Here is a 27070-nt window from a genome sequence, read left to right as displayed (position 1 = left end):
CAGGTTATATTGCAAGACTCAACAACAATTGGTGGACCTACCATGTCACAAACTGGTATCCAAGATCAACCAAGAGAAAACTCGGTAGACCTCCAACTAAATGGGAAGACTCTCTAACCAGAGTGATAAGAAACAAATGTAGATTGGCCCAAGATTGCCGTCATTGGAAACTTTGCTACCTGCATTCTTGGAGATCCCCAAATAAAACAACAGGTTCATCCAGGTAATTTAAAAAAATACAGTTATCTTGCAATGACAAGTCAAAGACCAAATCATATGACTGAGTGCATTATGAAAAGTGAGTATGGCTCCACATTGAGTGCTACCTACTTTCTTGCTGTTGTGAATTTTATTATTTGTCTTTTCTATCAAATGATTGTTTATGGGGAATTTATGTAAATTCACCCATCATTATGAACAATAAATGAAAGAAAACACATGCTGAGTTGTAGCATACATTTTAAACCCACATTAAAGGAAAGCATATTTTTGTATAATTACCTGCAATATGTAGTGAGAATTGAAGATTACATTACTTTGTTTTGTCACCTCTTTTTTTAAATCATGTATAATGCTAATAGAAAGGGGGATGGTAAATCCCTTTATGTTTTTAATAGCCGGATACGAAACTCTGATCGAAATCCATCGTAATCCATAGAGTTTCATGCCGAAAAAAACTATCTAATTTAAAAAAAAAAAAAAACATTATTCTCATAATGTAAAACAATATATATATACATCTCTTATGAGCTGGGTTTTACATTGTGAAAGAATATTAAAGTTAGTGAGGGAGCTTGCTCCACCTTTGCATGGAGTTGCCCTGGTGTTGTACTATCCAAGTGATCATATATACTTGGGTCTGCAGATAGTTTTTTTCGGCATGAAACTATGGATTATGATGGATTTCGATCTGAGTTTCATACCCGGCTATTAAAAATATAAAGGGATTTACCATCCCCGTTTCTATTAACATGTTCGCTGGTAAAATAGCCTTTCGGCTTATTGAAAAAATGTATACTGCTATTTATATAAACTAGACTGATACCTTGGACACGCAACTTTTTTTTTTTTTTTTTTTTTTTGTGGCTAGTAGATTTAATTTGTATTTTTGGAGCACTGGATGGACTTATTTAGGACTTTCATTCTTTGTGTTATCCATTACAATTTTAAACTGTTCCCACTATTAACTAATTTTTTACTGTTTATGCTCTGAGGATCCTGGGTATAAAACCAGCAAAATATCAGCAACTAAGTAAGTAAATATATTATTTACAGTAGACCCATCTTACAATTCTACACTTTACAATAATCTCATATGAAGCTTTTCAGTTATGATTAATGCCATTTATATGATGGTTTTAGTGACACACTTCTCCCTTGAATCAGCCCGCGTGCTGTTTTAATCAACTGTTTATGATGCTGCTGTTGCTCGCTACTTATCTGTTTTGGTGTTTTGCTGTAAAGTATAAACTGTCATATAAATAATAATAATATAATCAGCTAACACCTTTTATTCCCTTATAGGGAATAGGTGAGGTCTTTTAACCCTACCAGCCTTTTGGAGACTGAGTGGGCAGTTCAGTCTCCACCAGTAGCCAATCAGAGATAGCTGGCCCATTACTGTTGCTAATCATAAGTGTCAACTAATGAAGTGACAGATAGAAAAGTGCTGCCATTTCTTGGCAGCACCTAACCCTAGCAGGATATGTTAATATCTGAAAAAAAAATGTGGGTTCTACAGTCACAGTCGATCTTCTTGAGTTTACAGGACGAAAAGCCCAAGTTTCTAGGAAAAAAAATTCATTTGTCCATGCCAGAAATCAACTAACTTGGGAAACCAGTCGAAGAAAGGCTTAAGTCTGTCTTCAGGCAGCCTAGCGCAGTGGATGCAAGCGTCACTTCCACTGATCTAAACAGGCCTTTATAAACTGATTATTTATTTTATTTTATTTTATTGTTGTTAATAATCACAGATAAAATCCAAAGTAAGGGTGCTGTTGCTTCTAATGTGTAGAAGAAAAGATGTATAAAGTTATTATTTCAGATACTAAGACTAAAATTATTAAATTTTTGACAATAGTCTGTCAAACTTCCTCGCACTGCTACTGTTAAAAACAAAGTTAAAGTAAAAAATGTTACACTAGTTTATGCTACAGTTGTCTGTAAATGGTCACAGCTTTATTGTTGAAATGGAAAAACTTTTAAGCTGCAGATTGATGACTAGACTGGTTGGCCTGTTCCCTTAATATAAGCTATTCAGAATAACTTTTACTCTTGCGAAAATTATTCTGATTTCTGCAAGTGTAAAAGTTATTCTGAATTTTTAATATGTGTAACTGATATAAATTGATTCTTTCTTTCTTTACTTAATTTATGCACATATATGGTCTTAAACAATGGATGACTTCTTATGGATGTATGTCTGAGGCAGGGGTGGGGGACAGTTATTTGCTATGTTGAAAGTTTTTCCACTTGGTTATACTATAAATTAAAGATGCCAAGAAATTATATTCTTGGTTTAACCCTTTATCCAAGTGTAAGCAAACAAAGTTTGCACGTGAAGTAACTTCACGACTGGACAACTCATATATAGAGGCTAATGACTTTACATCACTTGCCTTAATATCCCATAATGCAAAGCACATATTCTTACGAACATGTATAATGCTATGCATTATGGGAAGGATCACTACTCAGACTGGTTTCCACCTTTATTGGGGTATCATTTGTTGGAACCAAATCCAGAAGTGATGCCAAGGTTGAAGTAATGCAAAAGTCATATTTCCATATACAAGTAGCCAAAAGATGTCACACTTTATTACTAAAATACTCTGGATTAGAGATAGATATTGACAGTTTTTCTACTTTGTTATATTATAATTTAATGATGTCAAGAAATTATATTCTTGGTTTAATATATACTTCACATCACTTGCCTTAGTATCCCATAATGCAAAGCACGTATCCTTATGGGCCTTCTATAAGTAAGTTGCTCAGTCTTGAAGTTACTTCATGTGAAAACTTTCTTTACTTACCCAAGAATATAATTTCTTGGCATCTTTAATTTATGTAATTTTCTATATGAATATGTTGTAATTGAGGCATGTCTCTAGTTTCTTATAATTGTCTTCTGTTGTGAATTAAAACCATTATTACAAAAAATTAACTGCTACAAGCCTTTGCTCTCAAGCTAAAATTATTTTTTGGTTTATAAAAAAAATAAATATTCATTTCTTGGATTCTGGAATCAAAATAATATGACCCCTTTATTATATGAAGTGGTCATATTCTTGTGTATGCCAAGAGTCCTTGGCTTAAGTTGACAATTCCTAACGCAACTTTTGCATTTCGATACAAAATTACTAATGGAAAAAACTTACGTACAAAGATTATTTAATAGTATAATTTTCGCCTGTGTGTCACAGGCATCTTCAGTACATTAAGCTCAAATTAAACAATAACTGATAATTCCAAAAAGCATCACCAAAAAGCCTTTTGACTGGGATGGTGATGAGATTCCGCGTGGATATAATGGCCTGTATGAGTCTTCTTTCTATAAACTGAGAAATGTAGATTACCATCTGGTTGGCAAAGAATAAAAGATCTAAATAGGCTAACTGCTTATTTGATTCTACTACTATTCTATCTAATGGTTTTAAGAATTGCTTCATTAAAAGAACTTTGAGTAGTTTTATCTCATCACCATCCCAGTCAAAAGGCAGGAACTATTAAAACATTGGTTCAACGAGCCCATTCCTTTTGTTCTTCAGACGATCTTTTACAGAAAGAACTACAATATATAACTTCTTCCTTTCTATCTAATGGTTATAAGAATTGCTTCATTAAAAGAACTTTGAGTAGTTTTAATATGTCTTCCTCTTCAAACACAGAAGAAATAACGCGCATTACTATCCTTTATGTACAAGACATTGAACGTATAGCAAAAATTTTTAAAACTACTGAATATTTTTGTTGCCTTTCGACCGTTTAGAAAAATCTCCACCTGTCTCACTTCTCCTAAGGACAAACTTCCACATCTTAATCATCCAGGTGTCTACCAGATTCCGTGCTCTTGTGGATTATCTTATTTCGGACAAACGGGAAGATCTGCCTCTATTCGGCTAGAAGAACACCAATCTTATATTGAATACTTTAAACCTGAAAAGTCTGGACTTGCAGAACATGCCATCTTCACTAGACACAGAGTTCATTGGAGAAAGACGAGAGTTCTTCAAAAAAGTCAGTTTCTCATGGAACGCCTTTATAAACAAACATGTGAAACTCTACTTCATTCTCCTAACTTAAATAGATCCGACGGCTTACGTCTATCCCCTTTATGGGAGATAGTACTTTACAAATCAGCTAATCTTTCCTAACCTTTTATTGTATTGATTTTTTTTTTTTTAAGGAAATTTATTGACCTTTTTATTTATCTTATACCAGCTGCTTAGGTGATGCTTTTTGGAATTGTCAGTTATTGTTTAATTTGAGCTTAATGTACTGAAGATGCCTGTGACACACAGGCGAAAATTATACTATTAAATAATCTTTATACGTGAGTTATTTCCGTTATTAATTTTGTATTGATATGTCTACCCACGGTATACCTCTTTTAAAACTTTTGCATTGCTTTATTATGATATTGCTCTCTGTGTATTGTTCAAAATATGAAACCATATACAACAGGATGCTATAAACATCTCGAAGGGAGATAGCATTTTGTAACTTTCTTCAGTATTATTTAAATATTTTCTTTGCAATGCCAAATTAAAGTTGATAAAATATTGAATTATGAATACAATCATCTCTCACTATACCAAAATTGTAGGGACACAGAAATAGTTTGTGTAGAGTGGATAATTTGTTATTGTTAACTTTCTTTATAATAGCATTGTGCCAATGGGCTTCCTGTGGAAGCTTTCACTAGTTTTTATAGTGGGTGAGTGAGAAAAACCATAGTGTTTTCTATAGTTAGTTGTTTGTATTATTTAGTTAACTTGCATGTGTTTTATTCCAAAAATCTCACTTTTTTTACTGGTGATATATATTTATGAAAATCTTTACATTGAAAAGGATGAGAATACTACCGCAATTGTGCTGAAATTGTAACTTATGGGTTTAACGATTGATCGATTGATGTTACGCGACTTAAATATGTGTAAAAAAAAATCATTAATTTCATGATGGCCAAAGTCTTCCTAGCCAGAACTTTTTTTAATGATTTTCATATTTTTGGTTTTATGGTTAAGCATTTTTGTCAACATTAACTATGTTTTATAATATAATTTGTGCTGTCAGTATTTACTTTTGCAACCGGTGTAGTAAGGATGTGACTTCCTCTTCACCTTAATTGTGAATTTAGTGTTTGTCATCTGAACTGTTTTATTTTATTTTATTTTATTATTTCTTTCATTTTTCAACAAATTTCAGAACCACTGGTTTTTATATAATGAAAAAATGCAAGTGGAAAGTGTTGCTCAAGCTGTTTCTAATCTGGCAATCCAATTTGGAGATAGTGATGATGATGGAAATGCCATGGTATGTTATCCCTTTTGATTCAGATACTTATTCAGTCTTTGAGTTCATTTGTACTGTAAAATCTATTTTCATAACCTATACATAATTGCCATTTCATTATATGCTTTCAAAGTGCAATAATTAAAGCTTATAAAACTTTGAATATAAACACTGCTTATAGTGGGATGGAATGCAGTAAGATGGGAAGGGAATTTCTGTTCCATTCTTTTGAAGACAATGAACATTATGCACTACTGTTTTGCCAAACCATATTATTTTGTATTGCTTCTTCAGTTATGGAACCAATTTGAACTCAGTACATTATGTGCGATTTTTAGTATTATCATCATCCACCTTCCAAAAACCAAAGGATGACAACATCATAAATTCTATCTGTTACATTGCTTCTTGTTTAATACCTATATAAATTTATAGGTACCTCTATTATCCAAAATGTGTTGGCACACCAACATACTTATGTAGAGTATAATGTTCTTGCCAATTTCAAAGTTCTTTACTAATCTTCTGTTAATGTATACGTAATAAATGTATAAGAAATTCTCATTAATTTTTGAAATTATGGATTCTATGTTAAAATAACTCTTTTTTATATTATCCCGACGTTTAGATCTTCATATCAAGATCATCATCTAGAGCATACATAAATATACAAGACAAGCTGCATTACATTTCAAACCGTAAGCTAGAGAAACAATGATTTGATCACATGCTACTCACTGGCATGACCTCTAGTGAAAAAAAAAAAAAAAAATTACATCAAGCTAGATTTAATTTATGATTATATGAATAAACATTCTTGCTTACAGATGGTTTTCCTTCCAGTAACAGTGTTGTCCTATTTCTATTATTACAATTGTTATTTTTGATTAAAAAATAAAAATAAATAAATAAAATATTTATAAATTATAACATGAATAAACATTCTTTCTTATAGATTTTTTCTTTAACAGTGATGTCCTATTTTTTAGTATTAAAGTTCTTATTTTAGATTTAGGATCCTGGATTTTCTACAGACCTGTTTATAGTTGTTCTTAGAGAGGAAGGATTCGTGGGACAAACGTGGGCCTTCCATATGTGTGGGATTTTTAGACCATCATTATTGTTTAGAATGGTTGATAATGATCTCACAAGCTTCCTTAAATTTGCGTTCATACAACGTTTTGGTGTGATGTAGACAACTAGTGCTTTTCCAGTCAATTCTATGTAAAGCGTTCATGATCAGAAAGGCCAGCTTCACAATAATTATTATATTTGATGTGTTGTTTATGTTCTTTTTTGTCTGATCGGAACTGTGCATCCTGTTTTTCCTATGTATGGCATGTTGCAGGTGCAGTAAATACAGTATACTCCAGCGTGGGCCAGCAGAGGGAGTGGGTCTTTGGATGAGTTGATTAAGCTTTTTAATTTTGCAGGACGTTTAAAGGTGGCTTTGAGGTTGTATTTTTGTAGTACTCTGTTTATTTTGTCTGGTGTCCCTTTAATGTAGGGAATGGTTATAGTTTTACTGTATTCTGGTTTGTCTTTGTTTTTTATTGAGGTCTTGTAGAGAATTTTGTTAATAGTGTTTTGGCTGTATCCATTTTTTTGAAAAGTATTGCTGATCACTTTAAATTCGTTTTTCATTGCCTGTTCACTGGAGCAGATCTTCAGAGCCCTGTTTTTTAGGGTATTGATGACACCTAGTTTTTGTGTTGGGTGGTGGTAGGAGTTTATGTGAATATATTGGCCAGTATATGTCGGTTTCTGGTAAACTGTGAAGGAAAGATTGCCCGAGGGAAGACATGTGACAAGTGTATCTAGAAACGGCAGTGTGTTATGTTTTTCAATCTCAATTGTGAACTGTATGTGTTGGTGTTGCTTGTTTAGGTGGCTAAGGAATGTGTCTAGTGTCTAGCGGCCATGGGACCAGATCGCGAAAACATCATCAATGTATCTAAGCCAGACTTCGGGTTTTACAGGAGAGGAACCTAAAGCAAGTTCAAAATGTTCCATATAAAAGTTAGCAATCGGCAGGGGTTAATGGCGAGCCTATGGCTGTGCCTTCTTTTTGTAGGTAGAAAGCGTTTTGCCATACAAAATAACCAGAACGTAATACATGTGCAAAGAGCACCGTGATATCTGGAGGAAATTTGTTCTGTAAAAGAAGAATTGTGTCATTGATTTGGACATTCGTAAAGAGGGCAGAGACTTCAAAACTGACTAATAGATCATCTTTTTCTAACGTAATGTCTTTGATGATGTTTATGAAGTGTTGTGTGGTTTTGATATAGGAGGGGGAATGACCTACCAGCTCTTTGAATGTTGCTGCTAATTTTTTGGCCAAGTAATAAGTTGGGGTATCAATCCCTCCGACTATAGGCCTTAGCGGTGTGTTTTCTTTGTGAATTTTCAGTAGCCCGTAAATTCCCGGGAGACAAGTGTAGTGTGGAAATAGTTTTTTGACCATATCTTCGGGCCATGTGGTAATTGACTTAAGTAGATTCTTATTTTCTTTTTTATTCTATTAGTTAGGTTATAGTTAACTAATCGGTATGTGTTATTGTTCGAGACCAGCAGATTCATTTTTTTCACATAAGTGGTTCGGTTTAAGATAACGGTGGCACTTCCTTTATCTGCTCTGGTTATTAAGATGTTCGGATTTGACTTTAGTGATTTTATCACTGTTAATTCATGTTGAGTTAGGTTGCTTGTTATTGTTTTGTTATGATTTAAAATGTTGGCAGTTTCTAAACGTATTTTTTCTACTATGTTATTTGGGATGAATCTTAGACCTCTTACAATATTACAAATAAATTCAAGTTTGTTTATCGATTTGGGTGCTACGGCAAAATTTAAACCTTTAAGTATCGAGATTTCATCTTTGTTTAAAGCGTGGTTGGATAGGTTAACTATATTCCTGTAGGTGATTGGTGGCTCCTGTTGTTTCTTGCTTCTGGCTGGTTCTTATTGTTCATTGTAGAGAAATTTGAATATGGCGGCTGATTTTTTCGATCTTTTAGTCTTTGGAATTTGGAAATTAGATTTTCTTTTTTCTTTTGGAGGATGTGTTTTGCCGTGTTGTCAGTAATCTTTTCCAGGATCATCCAGATATCTGTGTTTACCTAGCTAGAAAGTTCCGTTTTTTCCTTTTATAGCTGGTTTTGTGTAGTGGCTAAGTTCTTTCTGGAAGCTTGGATTTGTTCTCTGAGAAGTGCTTTCTCCATGCGATAGTATATTTGTTGCACTTTTGCTGAGGTGAATTTTCTTTTTAGCCTGATACAAATCGGAATGATATTGCTGTTCCTACACCGTTTTAAAAAAGCCAGTCAATTGATCAAATTAGAAACCTGATTCTTCAGCTTACCGTATTGATTGCATCGCTTGTGGGTCAAATCTCCATGAATTATCATAACCCTTTCTTTTAGTGTTACATGGTCATCATCATCATTCATTTTTGAAATTATGGATTCTACAACCGTGTTAAAATAACTCTTTTTTTTATTATCCCGACGTTTCGATCTTCATATCAAGATCATCATCTGTCGCATACATAAATATACAAGACAAGCTGCGTTGCATTTAAAACCGTAAGCTAGAGAAACAATGATTCAATCACATGCTACTGACTGGCATAACGTCTAGTGAAGAAAAAATGATCTATTAGTCAGTTTTGACATCTCTGCCCTCTTTACGAATGTCCAAATCAATGACACAATTCTTCTTTTACAGAACAAATTTCCTCCAGATATCACTGTGCTCTTTGTGCATGTATTACGTTCTGGTTATTTTGTATGGCAAAACGCTTTCTACCTACAAAAAGAAGGCACAGCCATAGGCTCGCCATTAACCCCCACCGATTGCTAACTTTTATATGGAACATTTTGAACTTGCTTTAGGTTCTTTCCCTTTAAAACCCAAAGTCTAGTTTAGATACTTTGACGATGTTTTCGCGATCTGGTCCCAATGGTCGCCAGACACTAGACACATTCCTTAGCCACCTAAACAAACAACACAAATGCATACAGTTCACAATTGAGATTGAAAAACATAACACACTGCCGTTTCTAGATACACTTGTCACACATCTTCCCTCGGGCAATCTTTCCTTCACGGTTTACCAGAAACCGACATATACTGGCCAATATATTCACATAAACTCCTACCATCACCCAACACAAAAACTAGGTGTCATCAATACCCTAAAAAACAGGGCTCTGAAGATCTGCTCCAGTGAACAGGCAATGAAAAACGAATTTAAAGTGATCAGCAATACTTTTCAAAAAAATGGATACAGCCAAAACACTATTAACAAAATTCTCTACAAGACCTCAATAAAAAACAAAGACAAACCAGAATACAGTAAAACTATAACCATTCCCTACATTAAAGGGACACCAGACAAAATAAACAGAGTACTACAAAAATACAACCTCAAAGCCACCTTTAAACGTCCTGCAAAATTAAAAAGCTTAATCAACTCATCCAAAGACCCACTCCCTCTGCTGGCCCACGCTGGAGTATACTGTATTTACTGCACCTGCAACATGCCATACATAGGAGAAACAGGATGCACAGTTCCGATCAGACAAAAAAGAACATAAACAACACATCAAATATAATAATTATTGTGAAGCTGGCCTTTCTGATCATGAACGCTTTACATAGAATTGACTGGAAAAGCACTAGTTGTCTACATCACACCAAAACGTTGTATGAACGCAAATTTAAGGAAGCTTGTGAGATCATTATCAACCATTCTAAACAATAATGATGGTCTAAAAATCCCATACATATGGAAGGCATATATTTGTCCCACGAATCCTTCCTCTCTAAGAACAACTTTAATACTAAAAAATAGGACATCACCATTAAAGAAATAATCTATAAGAAAGAATGTTTTTTCATCATCATCGTCAAATTCCTGCCATGTACCCTCAAGGGGTGTACAGGATATGACAGTACTACATGAAAAAAATTACATCACTATTAATTTCCTATCTACAATTTTCCTCCAAATCAGTCTGTTACTTGTCAACACTCCAACATTATCAGATCTTATATTTCTATCGTCTAAAGCACTTTGTACCTTATCAATCCACCTATATCTTGGTCTTCCTCTGGGTCGTTTTGCTGCCAACCTGGCAGAGAACACTTGTTTTGCTAATCTTTCTTCGCCCATTCTGTTGAAGTGACCATACCACCTGAGATTAGCTCTGCTAATGCATTCCTGAATGCTGACAATGTCAAGTTCTTTCCTAATATCCTCATTTTTAATATGATACTGCCATTGATGCCATCTGTTCACGCCTATAATCTTTCTCAGGACTCTCATATCTGTGGTCTCTAGCCTTTGGTCAAGTGTTTTACTTCTGACCCAGCTCTCAGATCCAAAAGTTAAAACTGGTTTGAACACTGTCTTGTATACAGCTAATTTTTAGTGTACCGACTAATTTCTCTCTTATTCCATATGAATTTATTCAATTGACTTCCCACCATACCAGCTTTGCTGATTCTGTTGTCTATTTCTATATTTAATTTACCATCTTCAGTAGAAATCGTGCCTAAATAGCTGAAATGTTTTGCTTGTTCCACAGGTTCTCCATTCACAACACAGTTGACATTTTCAATGATTCTGCCTATTTTCATTGTCTTTGTCTTTTTATTGCTGACCTTCATACCATATCTATTACAACAGCTATTCAATTTAGTCAGAGAATCTTGCAGACTTGTAGCGGATTTATTTAGAAGTATAACATCATCCGCATAAAGCAAAAAGATGACATTAACATCTCCAATTTTGATATCGTGTTTAATACCACTTTCCTTCATAATGTGATCCATATAGATAATGAATAACAGAGGGGATAATGTACATCCTTGTCTCACACCAGATTTAAAACCATCTTCCTGTACTTCCTTCAATTCTAACTGCTGACTTACAACACAAATAAAGACTAAGTATTGCTTGATATAATGCCCCATTGACACCATATAACTGCAGCGTATTGAATAGCTTCTCTCTTGGCACCTTGTCATATGCCTTTTCCAGATCGACAAAACTTAAATACAGATCTTTGTTATATTCCCATGCTTTCTCGACTATTTGTCGTAAAGTGAAGATCTGATCCTGACAGCCTCTATTTGGCCTGAATCCAGCTTGTTCTTCATCAAGCTTTTCTTCCACAATTCTTCTCAACCGTTTCTCAAGTATACTTGCATAGATCTTGCCAGGAATTCTCAGTAGGGAAATACCTCTGTAATTCTCACATGCAGTTTTATTTCTCTTTTTATATATGGGTACTATGAGAGCTCTACTCCAATCATCGGGAATTCGTCCCTCTGTCCAGGCTTTCTGAACTATGCAGTGCAGCCACTGTAAGACTTATACCACCATACTTCAGCATTTCTGGTCGAATATCATCTACTCCTGCTACCTTTCCACATTTCAAGCCTTTGATGACTTTTTTCTACTTCAAGTATGGATATGTATTCCTGACTACATGCCTGGTCAGTGTTTTTTACCACTGTGCTGTCATCACTGCTTGTTTCATTTAGCAGTTTTTCAAAGTAATTACTCCATAATTCAAGGATATCTTTTTCTCCCGTTTTCATGTTACCTTTATCATCTCTAATTCCTTTTATAGCACTCTTTCCTCCATTCTTAAGCTTCTTCAACAACCTCCAGAATATTTTGCCAACTTCTTGATATTTATTTTCTATATTCTTGCCAGTCCTCCCATGACTTTTGCTTAGCTAGTTTTACACAGTGTTTAGCATTCTTGCATTTGTCTCTATATTCTCTAAGAGCACAAGCTGACTTATTTGACAGGAACTTTTGGTATGCTTTCTTCTTTTCCTTCACTGCCTCTTTAACTTCCTGTGTCCACCAGGGAGTTCTGATTTTTTTATCCTTGCACACAACCTCACCACATGCCTCTCTGGCAGAATCAATGAATGTTTTCTTCAGAGTTTGCCATTGAATCTCCAAGGTTTGATTCCTGTTCTCAAACTCTTTCATTTTCTTTTCAATGATCTTTGTGTATTTTAGTCTACAGCTCACATCTGAGAGCTGCTCAACTTTTATTCGCTTTAAAACTTTCTTACATATTATTCTTTTCAATATGAAATTCAATTTTATCCTGCTCAAGACTAAATAGTGATCACTTCCAATTTCAAATCCTCTGTACACTCTGGTGTCCTGCACCAGGGAGAAAACATCACTATCAACAATAACATAGTCAATGAGACTTTTCTTATTCCTAGCCTCTTCTCTCCATGTGAATTTGTGCACATTTTTATGTTGGAACATGGTGTTAGTAATAACCAGTCCATGTCCTGAGCAGAAATCCAACAGATATTTGCCATTATTATTAGCTTTGTTCTTTTCTCCAAATTTTCCCAAAATATTTTTGTATGTCTCACAATCATTTCCTACTCTGCTATTTAGATCCCTAACAAGGACCAACTTCTCATTTTTCATTGTGTCAGTTGCTTTTTCTAAAGCCTCAAAAAATTCCTCCACTTCTACCTTAGTAGAACCTTCTGTGGGACCATAGGCACAAATAAGTCTCATTGTCCAGTTCTCCATTCTCATATTTGCCCACATTACTCTACTTGAGACTGCCTGCCATTCAAGAAGATTAGCCTCGTATTTTGTGTTGAATACTATGGCTACTCCTTCTTTTCCTTGATTGTCATTGCCTGAATATAACATTTTGTATTTATTGCTCAGAAAGATCTCACCAGTTTTGGTCTTTTTTGTTTCAGTCACCCCTATTATGTCGATCTGGTACTTATCTAATTCCTCAGCTAGCTCCATTTCTTTGCCATTCAGGCTTCTTATGTTGATAGTACCAATCTTTAACTCTGGTGATGTTGAGTTTATTTTCAGATTTGTTCCAGTAGCTGACTTTTCGCTGTTCGCCCTGGTTCCCTGGCAAAAACAACGGGGGCCTTGTTTAACTGGGCGACGCCCCAGCCGGCATGAAATTTTGTCGTGTTGTACCATCATTCTATATTTTGGTTTAACCAATAAGAATTACAATTTGGTCGGCTAAATCCCAAATTGCCAGCCCATCCTCGTCCGTTCAGTATCCATGTAGATACCCAACAGGGTGCTCCACGAGAAGGTGAGGATTGGACATTAGGTCAGAAGCCCTGGTCGGTTCTCTGCATTCCTTTAAAGGCTATGTGGAGGTCTCCTCTCAGTTATACAGCTTTGACCCTTAAGCACCCCAGAATGTTTTTTTTTTTTTTTTTTTTTTTTTTTTTTTTTTTTTTTTTTTTTTTTTCCATGTTGTGTGGCATTTGCCAACCATGGCGCTTGGCCGCACGAAGGAAGACTTGGTTTCGAGTCTAGTCAGCGACTAGAGGAAATTTTTCTAAGCCTTTTTTCGACCGGTTCCCGAGTTAGTCGATCTCTGGCACGGGCAAGCAGGTTTTTCCTCCCGGAAACTCGGGTTTTTCGTCCTGTAAACTCAAGAAAATCGACCGTAGAACCCACATTATTTTCAGACATAATATATTGTGTTAGGGTTAGGGACCACGAGATGGCGGCACATTTGAGCCGTCTCTCTTCACTGTGTACCGCTTAATTAGTGATAGCATTGGGCCATCTATCTCTGATTGGTACCAGTGGAGATTGAACTGCCCACTCAGTCTCCAAAAGTTAGATAGGGCTAAATGGCCTCGCCTACTCCCCGTATACGGGAATAAAAAAGGCGTTAGCTGATTTTTTTTTTTTTTTTTTTTTTTTTGAAATCAAAAATAACAATTGTAATAATAGAAATAGGACATCACTGTTACTGGAAGGAAAACCACCTGTAAGCAAGAATGTTTATTCGTGTAATCATGATGTAAAACAGCTTGTCTTGTATATTTATGTATGTTCCATATGAAGATCGAAACGTCGGGATAATAAAAAAAAGTTATTTTAGCACGGTTGTTGAATCCATAATCTCAAAAATGAATAGTGTTCACTGTGTAACACTAAAAGAAAGGAGTAGAGTATAAGAAATTCTGCAGTTAGTAACTGAATGCTTCAGAAGAGAATAAAAAAGTGCCATACTTCTTGAGATCTAGTGCTGATATTATGGCACATGAGATTAATCCTGTCTTCGATCCTAATATTATCCCCATTTGTTTATGTATGCGCTGAACTTCAATGACCAAGCATTTACATAATGAATACCATTTCAAACTTGAACACAAATATATCTAAAGATGGAGAACACTGATTTGCAGTTTGTCAGGAATATTCATATGTTGAATATCCCTGATAAATATTCTAGTACATTTGAAGTAGACTATGTACTGCCCTATCACGTTTACAGCTTACTGTCCTTTACATAGTAGTAAAACTGAGTAAGAACAGTAAATGGTAGCGAGACTGATGCTCTCTACCTTTTTTTTGGAGGAATAAGACAGGTGTTTTTGAGTTCTTGGCTTCTTTTTTTCATACTGCTGGAAATGCTGCGTACCTCTGTCTCATAACATTTTAATAATGCCAGTTATAAATTGGTAGTGGGACATGGCACAGATGTATCTTCTTCCTGACCGATAACAGATTGATATGAATGAAAATTGTCGATAGGAAGTTGGTAATGATGTAAACTTTTATGTATTACTATCATAATATCCTGCACATCCCCCTGAGGATACATACCAGGGGGATGTATCCTCAGGAATTTGATGAGTGATATAGAACAATATATATATACAAGTTGGTAATGATGTAAACTTTTATGTATTTCTATCATAATATCCTGTATATCCCCCGAGGATACATACCAGGAATTTGATGAATGATACAGAACAATTGCTGTGTAGCTCAGTGGATGAGACGTTTGCACACCATGGAGCTTGGCTGCACGAAGGAAGCCTTGGTTTAGAGTCTAGTCGGCGACTAGAGGAAATTTTTCTAAGCCTTTTTTCGACCAGTTCCCGAGTTAGTCGATCTGTGGCACGGGCAAGCGGGTTGTTTTTCCCGGAAATTCGGCTTTTTCGTCCCGTAAATTCAAGAAAATCGACCGTAGAACCCACAGTATTTCAGACATTAAATATATTGTGTTAGGGACCACAAGATGGCGACACTTGTTAAGCCATTCTCTTCACTGCATGCTGCTTAAATAGTGATAGCCTTGGGCCGGCTATCTCTGATTGGGTACCAGTGGAGATTGAACTGCCCACTCAGTCTTCAAAAAGTTGGATAGGGCTAAAAACCAGCCTCGACTACTCCCTATATGGGAATAAAAAGGCGTTAACGGATTTATTTTATATATATATATATATATATAGCCTATATCAGCAGCTAACTTCTGACTTGCAGCTTATGTATTCTATTCTATTCCCTCAGCCATATGGCTGGTGGGGTTGCTATATGCTATACTAGGGAAATGACTGTGAGCAAGGTGGTTTCCCATTGCCTTCCTTGCTGTATTATATCCTATCCTGTATGTTCATGGGGCCAGTTTGCCTGCTTTCAGGATGAAAAACTCCAGATAAACTGGAGGAAAAAACCCTGCTGTCCACGCCCAAGACCGGCTAACTTGGCTATGGCTGAGGAAGATCATTAAGCTCCTCACGTCAGCAACGGGAATCAAACCTAGGACATGCCATCCCCAGGCATATGGTTGCGAAGTGCAAAGCCACTAGGCTAATCACGCGGACCAGCTTATGTTTATGCTTAGAATATACGGAAAGGTGGTTTGATTCATAATAGCACTTCCCTCCATAAAAATACTAGAGGAACACAAATAAATAATTTATTAAATTGCTAATATTTTCTGGATTTCCAACCAGCTGCAGCTGATTAAACACAGATTGTTCAACTAGGTAGTTGAGTTGTGAAAACATTTAAAATTTTAGCAGGAACTAATGCCTTGTCATAGGAAGCAAGTTGGATAAATTTATATGAAATAGCAGAGAAATCAGCCAAAATTATTAGATTAGTATAAAAGATAGTGTCAGGCAGTTTAAATTTGTGGATTCGTGATTTAGATAAAAAAAACATGAAAGACAGACATGAAACTATCATGCTGTACCATCATGTTATTTTGGTTTATGTTAATAAGAATACAATTTGGTCAGTTAAAACCAAAATTTGTAGTCCATTCTTGTTTAACATCCAGATTGATACCTACTAACGAGGTGGACCTCGAGAAGGTGAGCTGTGAAATTCAGAATTGACTAATCTCTGAATTCCTTAAAAGGCCACATGGGCTCTACCCAGTTATCCAGTTTTGATCTTTAAGTCCCCCCCACACACACATCTTCAAATGGTTATATTAACTTGATATCTCTTACCTGAAATCTTCATAATGGACTGTTGAAAATATATACAGACCAAAAATTTAGGTTTTTACAATTAAATTTATAATTTTTACAGTTAAGTCAAAAATTTAAATTCCAAATCAGAAATTTTAGAATTTTTTACTTTATAGTCTTTCAAACACAAAATGAGCTGCTCCCCTAACAGATTTCATAACTTTTACTTATACCATGGATTAAAAAAATACTGTATCTTATGCAATATTTCTTTAATTTGCAGTTCTAAGAGAACAGTATCAGTTCGTTCAGTTGTACATCATTGTCATGAAGCTGACTGTCATCTCTACATCCAATCATGAAGCCTACATTGACACTAGCTATGTCTATCACTTCTCCCCTTCCCCTCAGGCTGACTAATCAAGTTTGATGTTCATTACTTTCTTCCCATCCTCTGTATAATTGAATAGGACTAAGTTGACTGACTACCGAGTTTCCAGTTTATTTTTGATTTTAATGGTACAGACTGAGTACATATTTATTTTCTTAAGAATATTTCAAGTAAATGACATTGATTTAAGCTAATGTAATATTGTGAAATTTAAACATTAATTCTGAATTTTCATTTTTATAAGTTCATTCTCCTCTGGTTCTTTCCTTTGGTTCCCATTATTATGTGCATTTGTACTTGTTTATGCTTTTTATGTATGGTTTATATAAATCCTTTATATTCCTTCATCAATATGTATTTCAGTATACAAAGTCTACTTTAGATTTGAAGTTGTTACAGGCGGTAGTGTAAGCTAAGCAAGAATCTGTAGTTTAATCTGAGCCATTGAGTATGCTGCAATTTTAGCTTAGACTGCTTAGGTGCATTTGTTGGAAAACCAAAGCTTGAGTAAAGGTGAAAAGATTTGGTTTATCTTCAGCTTTACCTAAAATGTAATCTTTTTCAAAGAAAGGATATCTCAACTCACTTACCCCTACACAAACCACCAGAAAAGATCATCTCTCTCTCTCTCTCCCCCTCCCTCCCTCCCTCCCCTGACATTTACATGCAGTCTTTCCTTGTATGAATGCATTGCGGCAGTAGTTTTCATAACCTCTAAAACACTCGGTATTCTTTTCTACTCGCACTAAAGTAGACACTACTTTTCACCCATCCAGGTACTAACTATACAAATTCCAAATCTGCTCAATTCTTGATGCTACCAAGAGGAGAGCTGTCAAGCTGATAGCTAATCTCTCCCTCACAAACTCAATTTAGCCACTACCTCACGTTTTTATTAGGTATTTCCATGGACACTGTTTCACTGAACTAGCATCCATCGTTCCTATGCTTTCTGTTGGGCCTGTTACAAGACACAGCAGCAGCTGCCAAACATACCTTTTCAGTCCAACTGCAAACACACCAAATCTGTTTCTCCTCATACTTTTTTATTCCATACTTTTCTCTTGTGGAACAGTCTTTCACCTCCTGCTGCAACCTCCAGCTCATCAAAAAAATATCAACAGATCTCTTCTTTCTTGAGTCTCACCTGCACTCCCCCCCACCATCACACACACACACACACACACACACACACACATATATAGCATTGATCTTCTGTGTTCTTTTACCTCATTATGAGATTGATATATTAAAAAAAAAAAAATTCCAGACTAGATATTTTTCCATCCTTATCACCAGGATTCTTGATAAAATATATCAAGAATCCTGGTGATAAGTTACTTACATTTGTATTATTTTATTCCACATAATTTCATCCGTAATTGACCATTGATCATCTGTGGTCTATTACAGCTTTATTTATTTAAAGTGGACAATAAGTGTTAGATGGTAGATTAAACAAAGAAAGGAAAAACCATGTAGCTTGATTGTCTGAAATACTGCTAAGAGCCCTTACATAAGATTCGTCAGATTGAAAGATAATCTCCACACAGCTAATGTATAAATTTATCCCTCAGCTGAAATCTATTGGAAAGATGTTCAAAAATACGGATAAAAGCAAAACAATTGCTGTAAATGAGAATGCATTTGATTTTAAAAAATAAAAATAATAAAAATTTTAAAAAAATGCTGCTCTAAATATGCAATACTGCTCCGAATCATCTAAAAGCAAACCACGTTGCATTTATGATTCTTTAAATGTAGTATAAGTAATACCATTGTAAGGTTTAGTAATGAAATCTAGTTGCACCAATTATTTGCAGCAGAAGTAGGTGTAGATAAATACCTTTCCGGTTCTGGGGGAGCAACTTACATTCTTCCAATTGTTTTTTGAAACTACAGATTTCTTCCATACATTTGATTTTGTTCCAGGCCAGACATAATGGTCCAGTGTTTCTTGATATATGGGATTTGATATTAGTTAAATGGTGTCACCAGTTCTCTATTTATAGTTGTACCTGAATCAAGGCTTCAGATACATTAACATTACCACCACTGAATTCCTGACATATATATTCAGAGGGCATACAACATATTGTGATAATACAGTATAAAGAGTTTACATTATTACTAACGTCCTATTGACACTTTTCCTCCAAATTAGCCTATTATCAGTCAGAATTCTATGGTGGGACTTTTTCTTACTATCCCGGCATTACATACTTCTTGCTTATCTTTCCTTACTCATTCTGTTGCATTTTCCATATTTGTTCTGTACGTTTTCCATTCAAGATACAGCTAATATTTTCATTGTTCCTACATATTTTTAGAATCCTTGTCTTTTTATTGCTGATTTTTGTGCCATATTTGTTAAAGCAATTACTTAATTTAATTAAGGAAACCTGTCCGCTCGGTTAGCTGAGTGACTATGCGCTTCGCAACCATATGCCTGGGTTCAATTCTCCGTCACTGACGTGAGGAGCTTAAGGATCTTTCTCAGACATAGCCAAGTTAACCGGTCTTGGGCGTGGACTGCAGGATTTTTCTCCAAAGTTTATCTGGGGGTTTTCCTCCTGCAAACAGGCAAATCGGCCCTGTGAACACACGCATCTACAGACATAGGACACACTGAGAGGCATAGGGCTAGCCACCTTATCCTCGTGACGGGTACTGTTTAGAAGGGCTAAGGATAGCCCCGTAACAGGCTACTAGGCCTAATACATGAAGGGAAGAAGTTATGGAAACCTACAGGCTTGTACTAGATTTATTTAGGAGTACTTACATCATGTGTATATAAACATTGCACATTGCTTTGCCTTCATACATAATGCCACTTTTTTTTCATAACATGTTCATATAGATGAAGAATGACAGTATAGATAGTTTTCACCCTTGTCTCAATCCTGATTTTTCATCAGATTTTCATCACTCCTGATTTTTAATTTTTTGTATTCCCTTCAATTCCATGGGCTAATTTACAGCAAAGTGTATCACTTGAGATATAGTGCCCTGGCATCTTCAGTGCTGAAGATGACAGGACATATATCGAAAGACTTTCTCTTGGCATATTCATTATTGAATATTTGTTATGTGCCTTGTTTAACTCCATATTTGCACATTTCTGGCCGAATATTATTTTCTTCGCTGCCTTTCCACATATCATCTTTTTGATGGCTTTTTCTACATCATGTTGTCGTCATCTGAGCAATTCATGTATAGGCTTTTTATGTCCTGTTCCTGCTCTGCAGATGAAGTTGATCTTTCCACCTTAATCTTGGATGTCCATGGTCTCTTCTTCCTGTAGATTTATATTTATATGCTAATTTGGGGATCCTATTGTTATTCATCCTGTAATATACATCTGTATATTATCTGTAGACTGGTCCATACTCTTCTTTCTTTCTTGTTGTTCTCTTGCTCCTTCCCCCAATGCTATTAGAGTAGTCGAGGGCTAGGGGTGAATCTTTTCTACTATACTATGGTTTTTCTATCTCACGCAGTGGGAGTCTGCTTTCCCTCCCAAAAGGCAGGTTTGGAGGCCTTAAGGGTGGCAGCCCCACCACTGAACTCACCCTGTGAAAGGTTGATAGCCTATCAAGGGGAAATTTACAATTACTCGCAAATCTATGAAGAAGAAAAATAGGATGGATTTCTACATCATGTATCAGTATATATTCCTGATTGCCATCCTGAATATTTTCAGTCACATCATTTCTTGTTTCACTTATCATTGTTTCAAAGTAATTACTCTAGGCAGCTAGAATATTTTTATCTCCAGTTTTAATGTCACCTTTATCATCTCAATTCATTTTACAGTACTCCTTCCCTCATTTCTATTCTTCTTCAACAGCTGTCAAAAAATTTTGAAATTTCCATTACTTCTGTTTAACTACTTTTGTGAACTACTTTGCTCTCTTACAATTTTCTCTGTATTTATCTTCTATATTCTTACCAAAGTGTTCCCATTATTTTTAACTACTTTTGCACATTGCTATGCTTTCATAAAGTTTGCTTTTTTTTTCTCTCTCAGAGCATGTAATCATTTACTTGCTAGGACCTCCAGTATGCTTTCTTCTTTTCCATGACTGTCTGTTTTTCTTACTGATACCAGCATGGAGTTCTGATTCATTGCAGAGAACTTTATTACATGCTTTCTCAGCTGACTCAATCAGTGTTTCCTTTGGAGCCTGCCATAGAGTCCAAGGTTTGGTTGTTAGTTTCAAATTCTTTCATTTTACCTTCATTAAAATTTATATATTTGAGTCTATGCATCTCTCTGAAAATTGCTTGCCTTTTATTATTTGTAAAACTTTTTTTTTTTTTCTCCATATGCCAGCATTAATTTTTATCCTGCTCAAAACTGAATTCTCTGTATATTCATTCTCTAGAATCATCATGAAGCTATCACTATCAAAGTAAAATAGTCAGTGGCACTTGTGTCTTCTCTCAGAACATTTCTGTATGTTCTTTATATCAGCTTCCTTCTCTTACAACTCAAAAAAATTTTCTAGTTCTTTCTTCACATAAGCTTCTGAAGGATTATAGGCACAAATAAGGCTTATTGTTCAATTTCCCATTTTAATTTTTGCCCACATCATTCTATTTGAACCTGCTTGCCATCTAAGATTATCCTTCTGCTTAGTATTAAATATTATAACTGCTGCTTCAAATAGTTACACATTAATCACAGTTAATTGATACTCTAATTATAGTGCAGATATTTCAGTACATGTATCCTGAACTATCTTCAGTGTACTATTATATAATCTTAAGAGGTATAATTCTTGATAATGAACTTCACAGAGGTTTTGACATTGGAGAGTCCATTGTTAAGAATAAGATTAGGGCATTGCAGAAGGACTTCAGCACTTTCTTTAAAAAATTGTTCATAATTTAGTAATATCCTATGGCTATCATTTGTAATCCCATGTTCTGCTAGACCAGATTTATTAACATTGCTTACAAGCAATGTAGGATTGGTGTTCAGCAATGTGCTTGTTTATCCAAAATAGAATAACAAACATTTGCATGGGATCGAATATACTCCAGGTAGAATTGGGGTTGAATTGTAACTTTTGGTGATGATATCATAAAGCTGATTGTGTTCGAATGTGGTATAATGAGATTCTTTGTGAGTCATCCCTTCTACTGGAGGTCAGAGAGAAATGGTTGATAATTTTCTCTATTGTTTTGGAGTTGTAACTATTGAGAATAGTGTTTCTTTGATTGTAGAAATTTCTTTCTGAAATAATTTGAATGAGGACCAGGTGTTATGAGCTGTTTGAAAGGAGGGATTTAATAATGCCAGACTTCTATGAAGGGTGGTGAGCAGAAGCATTTTTATTTCAATTATTAATCTTCTCTCTATGTACAAATATTTTAACGTTAACCATGTACACGGGTGTAATTACACCCTATGCATTTTCACTGCAAAATGTAAAGAAAAAACTTGGGCATAAAACTTCCAGCATATATTAGAATGCCAATCATAGTATAGATTTCATCAGCATCATACCAAATATGAGGTTGTTTGTATTGCTGTGGATTTCTGGATGCATCGTAATGAACTCTGACTTTTCTATTAGTTTCACACACAATCACGTTTATAAGTCAGGAATTATTTGTTTGAAACAGTCCATTGAGGAGAGCGTAGATTTTGAGTTAGTATTGCTCAGGCAATTCCTTCTCTTTCTCGAAATACCTGAAAGCCAGGAACTTTATGTACATCAGGAGGAACATTGGTCCATCTTCTGTTCATTTTTGAGTTTCTATTCAGGTACACAACAACATTTTCTGGGATATTCTCAGCAGAAGAACCAGCAGCTGAAGCTTCCACGGTAGCTATAGATTCTGCATTTGCTTCTTCTCTTTTCTTCATCTAATTGTGGTTTATATTCTTCAGCAACATCGTCAAAAGCTGAGAAATCACCATCAAAAATATTTTTTTCTAATTCCACATCTGAATCCTCATCATCATCATCGCTTGGCATATCTAATGAAGCAACTAACGACACTTCCTCTAAAAGATCTCGGAACTGGTACAACATCTTTTTCTTCCTGTCATAATTATCTAAAATATCCCCAGAAAAAAAATATTCTATGAAAACTACAACAAAAAAATAAACATATCACAAAACATACTTACAAACTTAGTAGCAATAATGTAATATGTAGTGATGTTATTACTTTCTTGTCGCCTGTGCCATTATAAAATCTATATTACAGCTATTGTAAAAATTTTACTTCTCTTTCTTTTACTCTTATCTTTATCTTGCTATGCCATTTACCCTTATCCTTAAGTTCTACTTTCGTTATTTTCTTCTTGTTCCAAAGATCTCTAGAAATTTATTATTTATTTTTGACTGTGCCACTAAAGTTCTTCTAATGGCATAAGAAGATATTCATACCCCCAGTAGATTCTAATTAATCAGTTATATATCCTTTCTTGGCCAAGGTTTGCAATCATGGCTTGAAATGCGTTCTCTATCTTAACTACCTTCTTATCTTGAGGTTCCCGCTTACAGGCTTGAATTAAGTTTTTTTGATCAATGCATTGCAAAAGAAAATTCAGACGACACCTTTGTATAATAATAAACAAACTTATTTAATCACTAATTGAATAATTGTTCACAATACATAAAATCAGGGAAGATCGCGCTCAAAAACTCTCAAATTCAATCATGCAATTAATTATAACATTTAAGGTATCCTCTCATAATAGATCACTTAATTCTCATCAATCAAATTGTACGTCACAAACGACAAGTAATAACTTTTACATACAAATATATTATGGATTCATATACAATTACCATATTCCAGTTTCAATTATGCACCTAATATAACTCTCAAAGTAATCTCTCATAACCACTTAAATATAATTAATCACATCAGCAGAATTCTCAACTCTGGGCTTAATCAATCTTACGACATAAACAACAGGTAAACACATTAACATAGAATTATCATGAAAACATATAGTTATCAATTCAATCACTTACCTCAAATTGCCTTTCGGGAAATCAACTGTGCTCAGTTTCACATTCGTTTACAGTTACACACATCCACTAGCATTATTCACACATACGTTATCATTGCCTTATTGTAAATATCTTATCAGTTCATTAGAGGATTCACAAAAATTAAACGAATAGACAAACTCACATGGGTTTCTTCTTGTCTTGTTTATACCTTCCTTCTCTGCTTGAATTAGTGTTTCAAGTTTCCCTCTCCTCTCCATGTTTTGGAATTCTTCCTTCGAAGTCACAGAACACCGATGAGTCGGTGCATCAGCTAGCGGGATATGAGGGGAGATTTTCTGGCGTCTTGAAAGGCTTGGTGAAGAACTACGGTGGTCTGGGGCATGTGCAGACTCGATAGAGCAGCAGAGCTTAGGACCAACTCAACTAGGTTTCTCCTTATTTTGATTGCCTCCGGATATCTTCAACTGTGAACTGGAGCGGCTCTCGGTGGACGGACCTCCATCTTCCCCCCTCTGACTAACGACCCCTCTCGATCCCAAACTCGTGGTCACGATTGCCCAAGATGAAAAAAAAGGTTTCTGTCTCTTAGGATCCATGCCTTATATCCACCTGTACCCCTGAACCTCGGGTTAAGTTTTTTGAACCCCTTATGTTCCCGCGCAATGCTTGCATGTAGTTGCGAGAAACCCAGACACCATTTTGTGAGTCATGATTCTCGAACTTTCACCGACTTCCTTATTTCCCTCTTCACGTCTTTAATCTGATTTTGTGGCCTTCTGAACTCCCTTTTGATTTACGCCGCCCCTTTCTGTACTGACCTTGTAGGTCATCTGAGGTTGAACTTGTAAACAATTATCAAAGAATCTACCGATATTCAAGGCGTTGCCTTTGGCTTCAACAATTCTAATTGCTTAAACAACGAGTGAGTTAATTCCCTTTGGACTTATCATACTCTTTATATAATAATTTAACATAACGAAAATATAAATATTTGTACAAGGTTTTTATTGTTAGGATATGTTCCTTCTGTAAAAGGTCTCCCCCGAATAAGCTTTTGATAAAAGTAATAATAATCTTCATAATAAATACCTTAATCTGCTAAATCAATCAAAAAAGAACACTAACAAATTACCAACGGAAAAAAATGGGTAGTCCATTTATCTAACCGTCCACTAACAACAGATGAATTAAATGTTCTAGCAAGAGGTCATAAATTTGCGTTTTCACCCAAATGTTTCCCATATTTAGATTTCATACATAACATAGAGAGAAACATCTGCCATCTTTCCAGTACTGAAGCCAACAGACTTAGTTTCGAAGTAGCAAAAGTAATCTATGATGCCAAACCTTCGGACTTAAATATCCCACCATCAGAATTGAAAGCTCTTACATCATTAAAACGTAATAAAAATATAATCATTACCAGAGCTGACAAAGGAAATACCACTGTGGTTCTTGATACCAATTCATATGACCGAAAAATGAATTTATTACTCCAAGATCGTAATACCTATGCCAAACTGGATTATGATCCTACAAAACTCAACTCAGGAAATTAAACAAGTTAATTGATGAAACCTCCTCCTCCTTAGATGAAGAAACAATTAAAAAACTCAAGACATACCATGCTAGGCCTCCCAGAATTTATGGCTTACCAAAGCTTCACAAAATTAATGTTCCTCTCAGACCTGTCGTAGATTCTATTAGCAGTCCAACTTACAAGTTATCGAGATTCATTCTTATCTAACCTTCTTCGTCCTAACATAGGCCACTCAGCCTCTTCAATCAAAAAATTCCACAGTTTCATGCAAAAATAAAAAACATTCAACTGTTAAAAAACTGACTTTTAATTAGCTTCGACATTGTCTCCCTCTTCACGAACATTCTCCACAAAGAAACAGTAGAATTATTAACTCAAAAATTTCCTTCTGATATAGTTGAATTATTCAAATTTGTTATTACATCTGGTTACTTCACCTGGAAAGGTCAAATTTACAAGCAAGAAGAAGGAACAGCAATGGGATCTCCTTTATCACCAAACTTAGCAAACCTGTTTCTAGAACACCTTGAAGAAAAAAAAAAATTCACTTTTGAACCCAAATCAAAAATTTGGTTACAATACGTCGACGACGTATTTGCAGTCTGGGATCATCCCGAACAGGAATTACAACCGTTTCTAGATAAAAATAAACCTCCTTCATCCTCGCATCAACTTTATGCTAGAAAAAGAATCTCCACAGGGTATCTCCTATCTGGATTTACACATCCTAAGAAAAGAAGATGGTTCCATCTCTACTTCTGTCTATCGCAATCCTACATTTTCAGGTCGCTACATTCACAATTCTTCCGCTCATCATCCATCTCAGAAATTTGGCATCATTAAATCACTAGTTTCCAGAGCACACAAATTCTGCTCCTCTGATTCTCTAAACCAAGAACTAGAAATAATCAAAAATACAGCCATACTAAATGGATATAATCTTAAAATAACTCAATCATCAGTCACCTTCCCACACATCAACCCCAGACAAGAAGAAGTCCATAGGATTCCCATACCTTAGGTCAAAGGCATCTCCGAACATCTTTCAAAAATTATGAAGAAATACAATTTTGCCACTACTTACAAACCTATCAACCAAATCTATAACTTGTTACCTTATCCTAAGGACAAACTCTCACCTCTGATATTACCTGCCTTTTATGAGATCCCATGCTCCTGCAAATTGTCTTACTTTGGTCAGATTGGTAGGTCTGTTCAGAAACACATCTCAGAACATCAAGACCACATTCATCTTTTCAAACCGCAGAAATCTGGTCTCTCCCAACATGGAGTTGAAAATCCAAACCATAGAATCCATTGGGAGAAGTCGAAACTTTTACACAGATCTTTATATAAATATGAACGTTTTAGTGA

At 35.3% G+C, this 27070-nt stretch overlaps 1 protein-coding gene across 2 annotated transcripts in view; it reads left to right on the top strand.

Annotated features, from left to right (window-relative positions):
* Prosalpha5 (proteasome alpha5 subunit) overlaps positions 1-27070 on the top strand; it is a 159980-nt gene that overhangs the window by 76806 nt on the left and 56104 nt on the right. For both annotated transcript variants that reach the window (XM_090406961.1, XM_090406967.1), the window contains exon 5: positions 5431-5538. In XM_090406961.1, the coding sequence (XP_090263087.1) occupies positions 5431-5538 (108 nt within the window). The remainder of the gene's footprint in view (positions 1-5430; positions 5539-27070) is intronic.

Source organism: Typopeltis vanoorti, chromosome 2 (genome assembly GCF_054136105.1).
Source record: "Typopeltis vanoorti isolate ZY-2024b chromosome 2, IOZ_Tvanoo_1.0, whole genome shotgun sequence".
Classification (NCBI taxonomy): Eukaryota; Metazoa; Arthropoda; class Arachnida; order Uropygi; family Thelyphonidae; genus Typopeltis; species Typopeltis vanoorti.
Note: the sequence above shows the minus strand (reverse complement) of the source record. Positions and strands in the feature narration are given on the sequence as shown.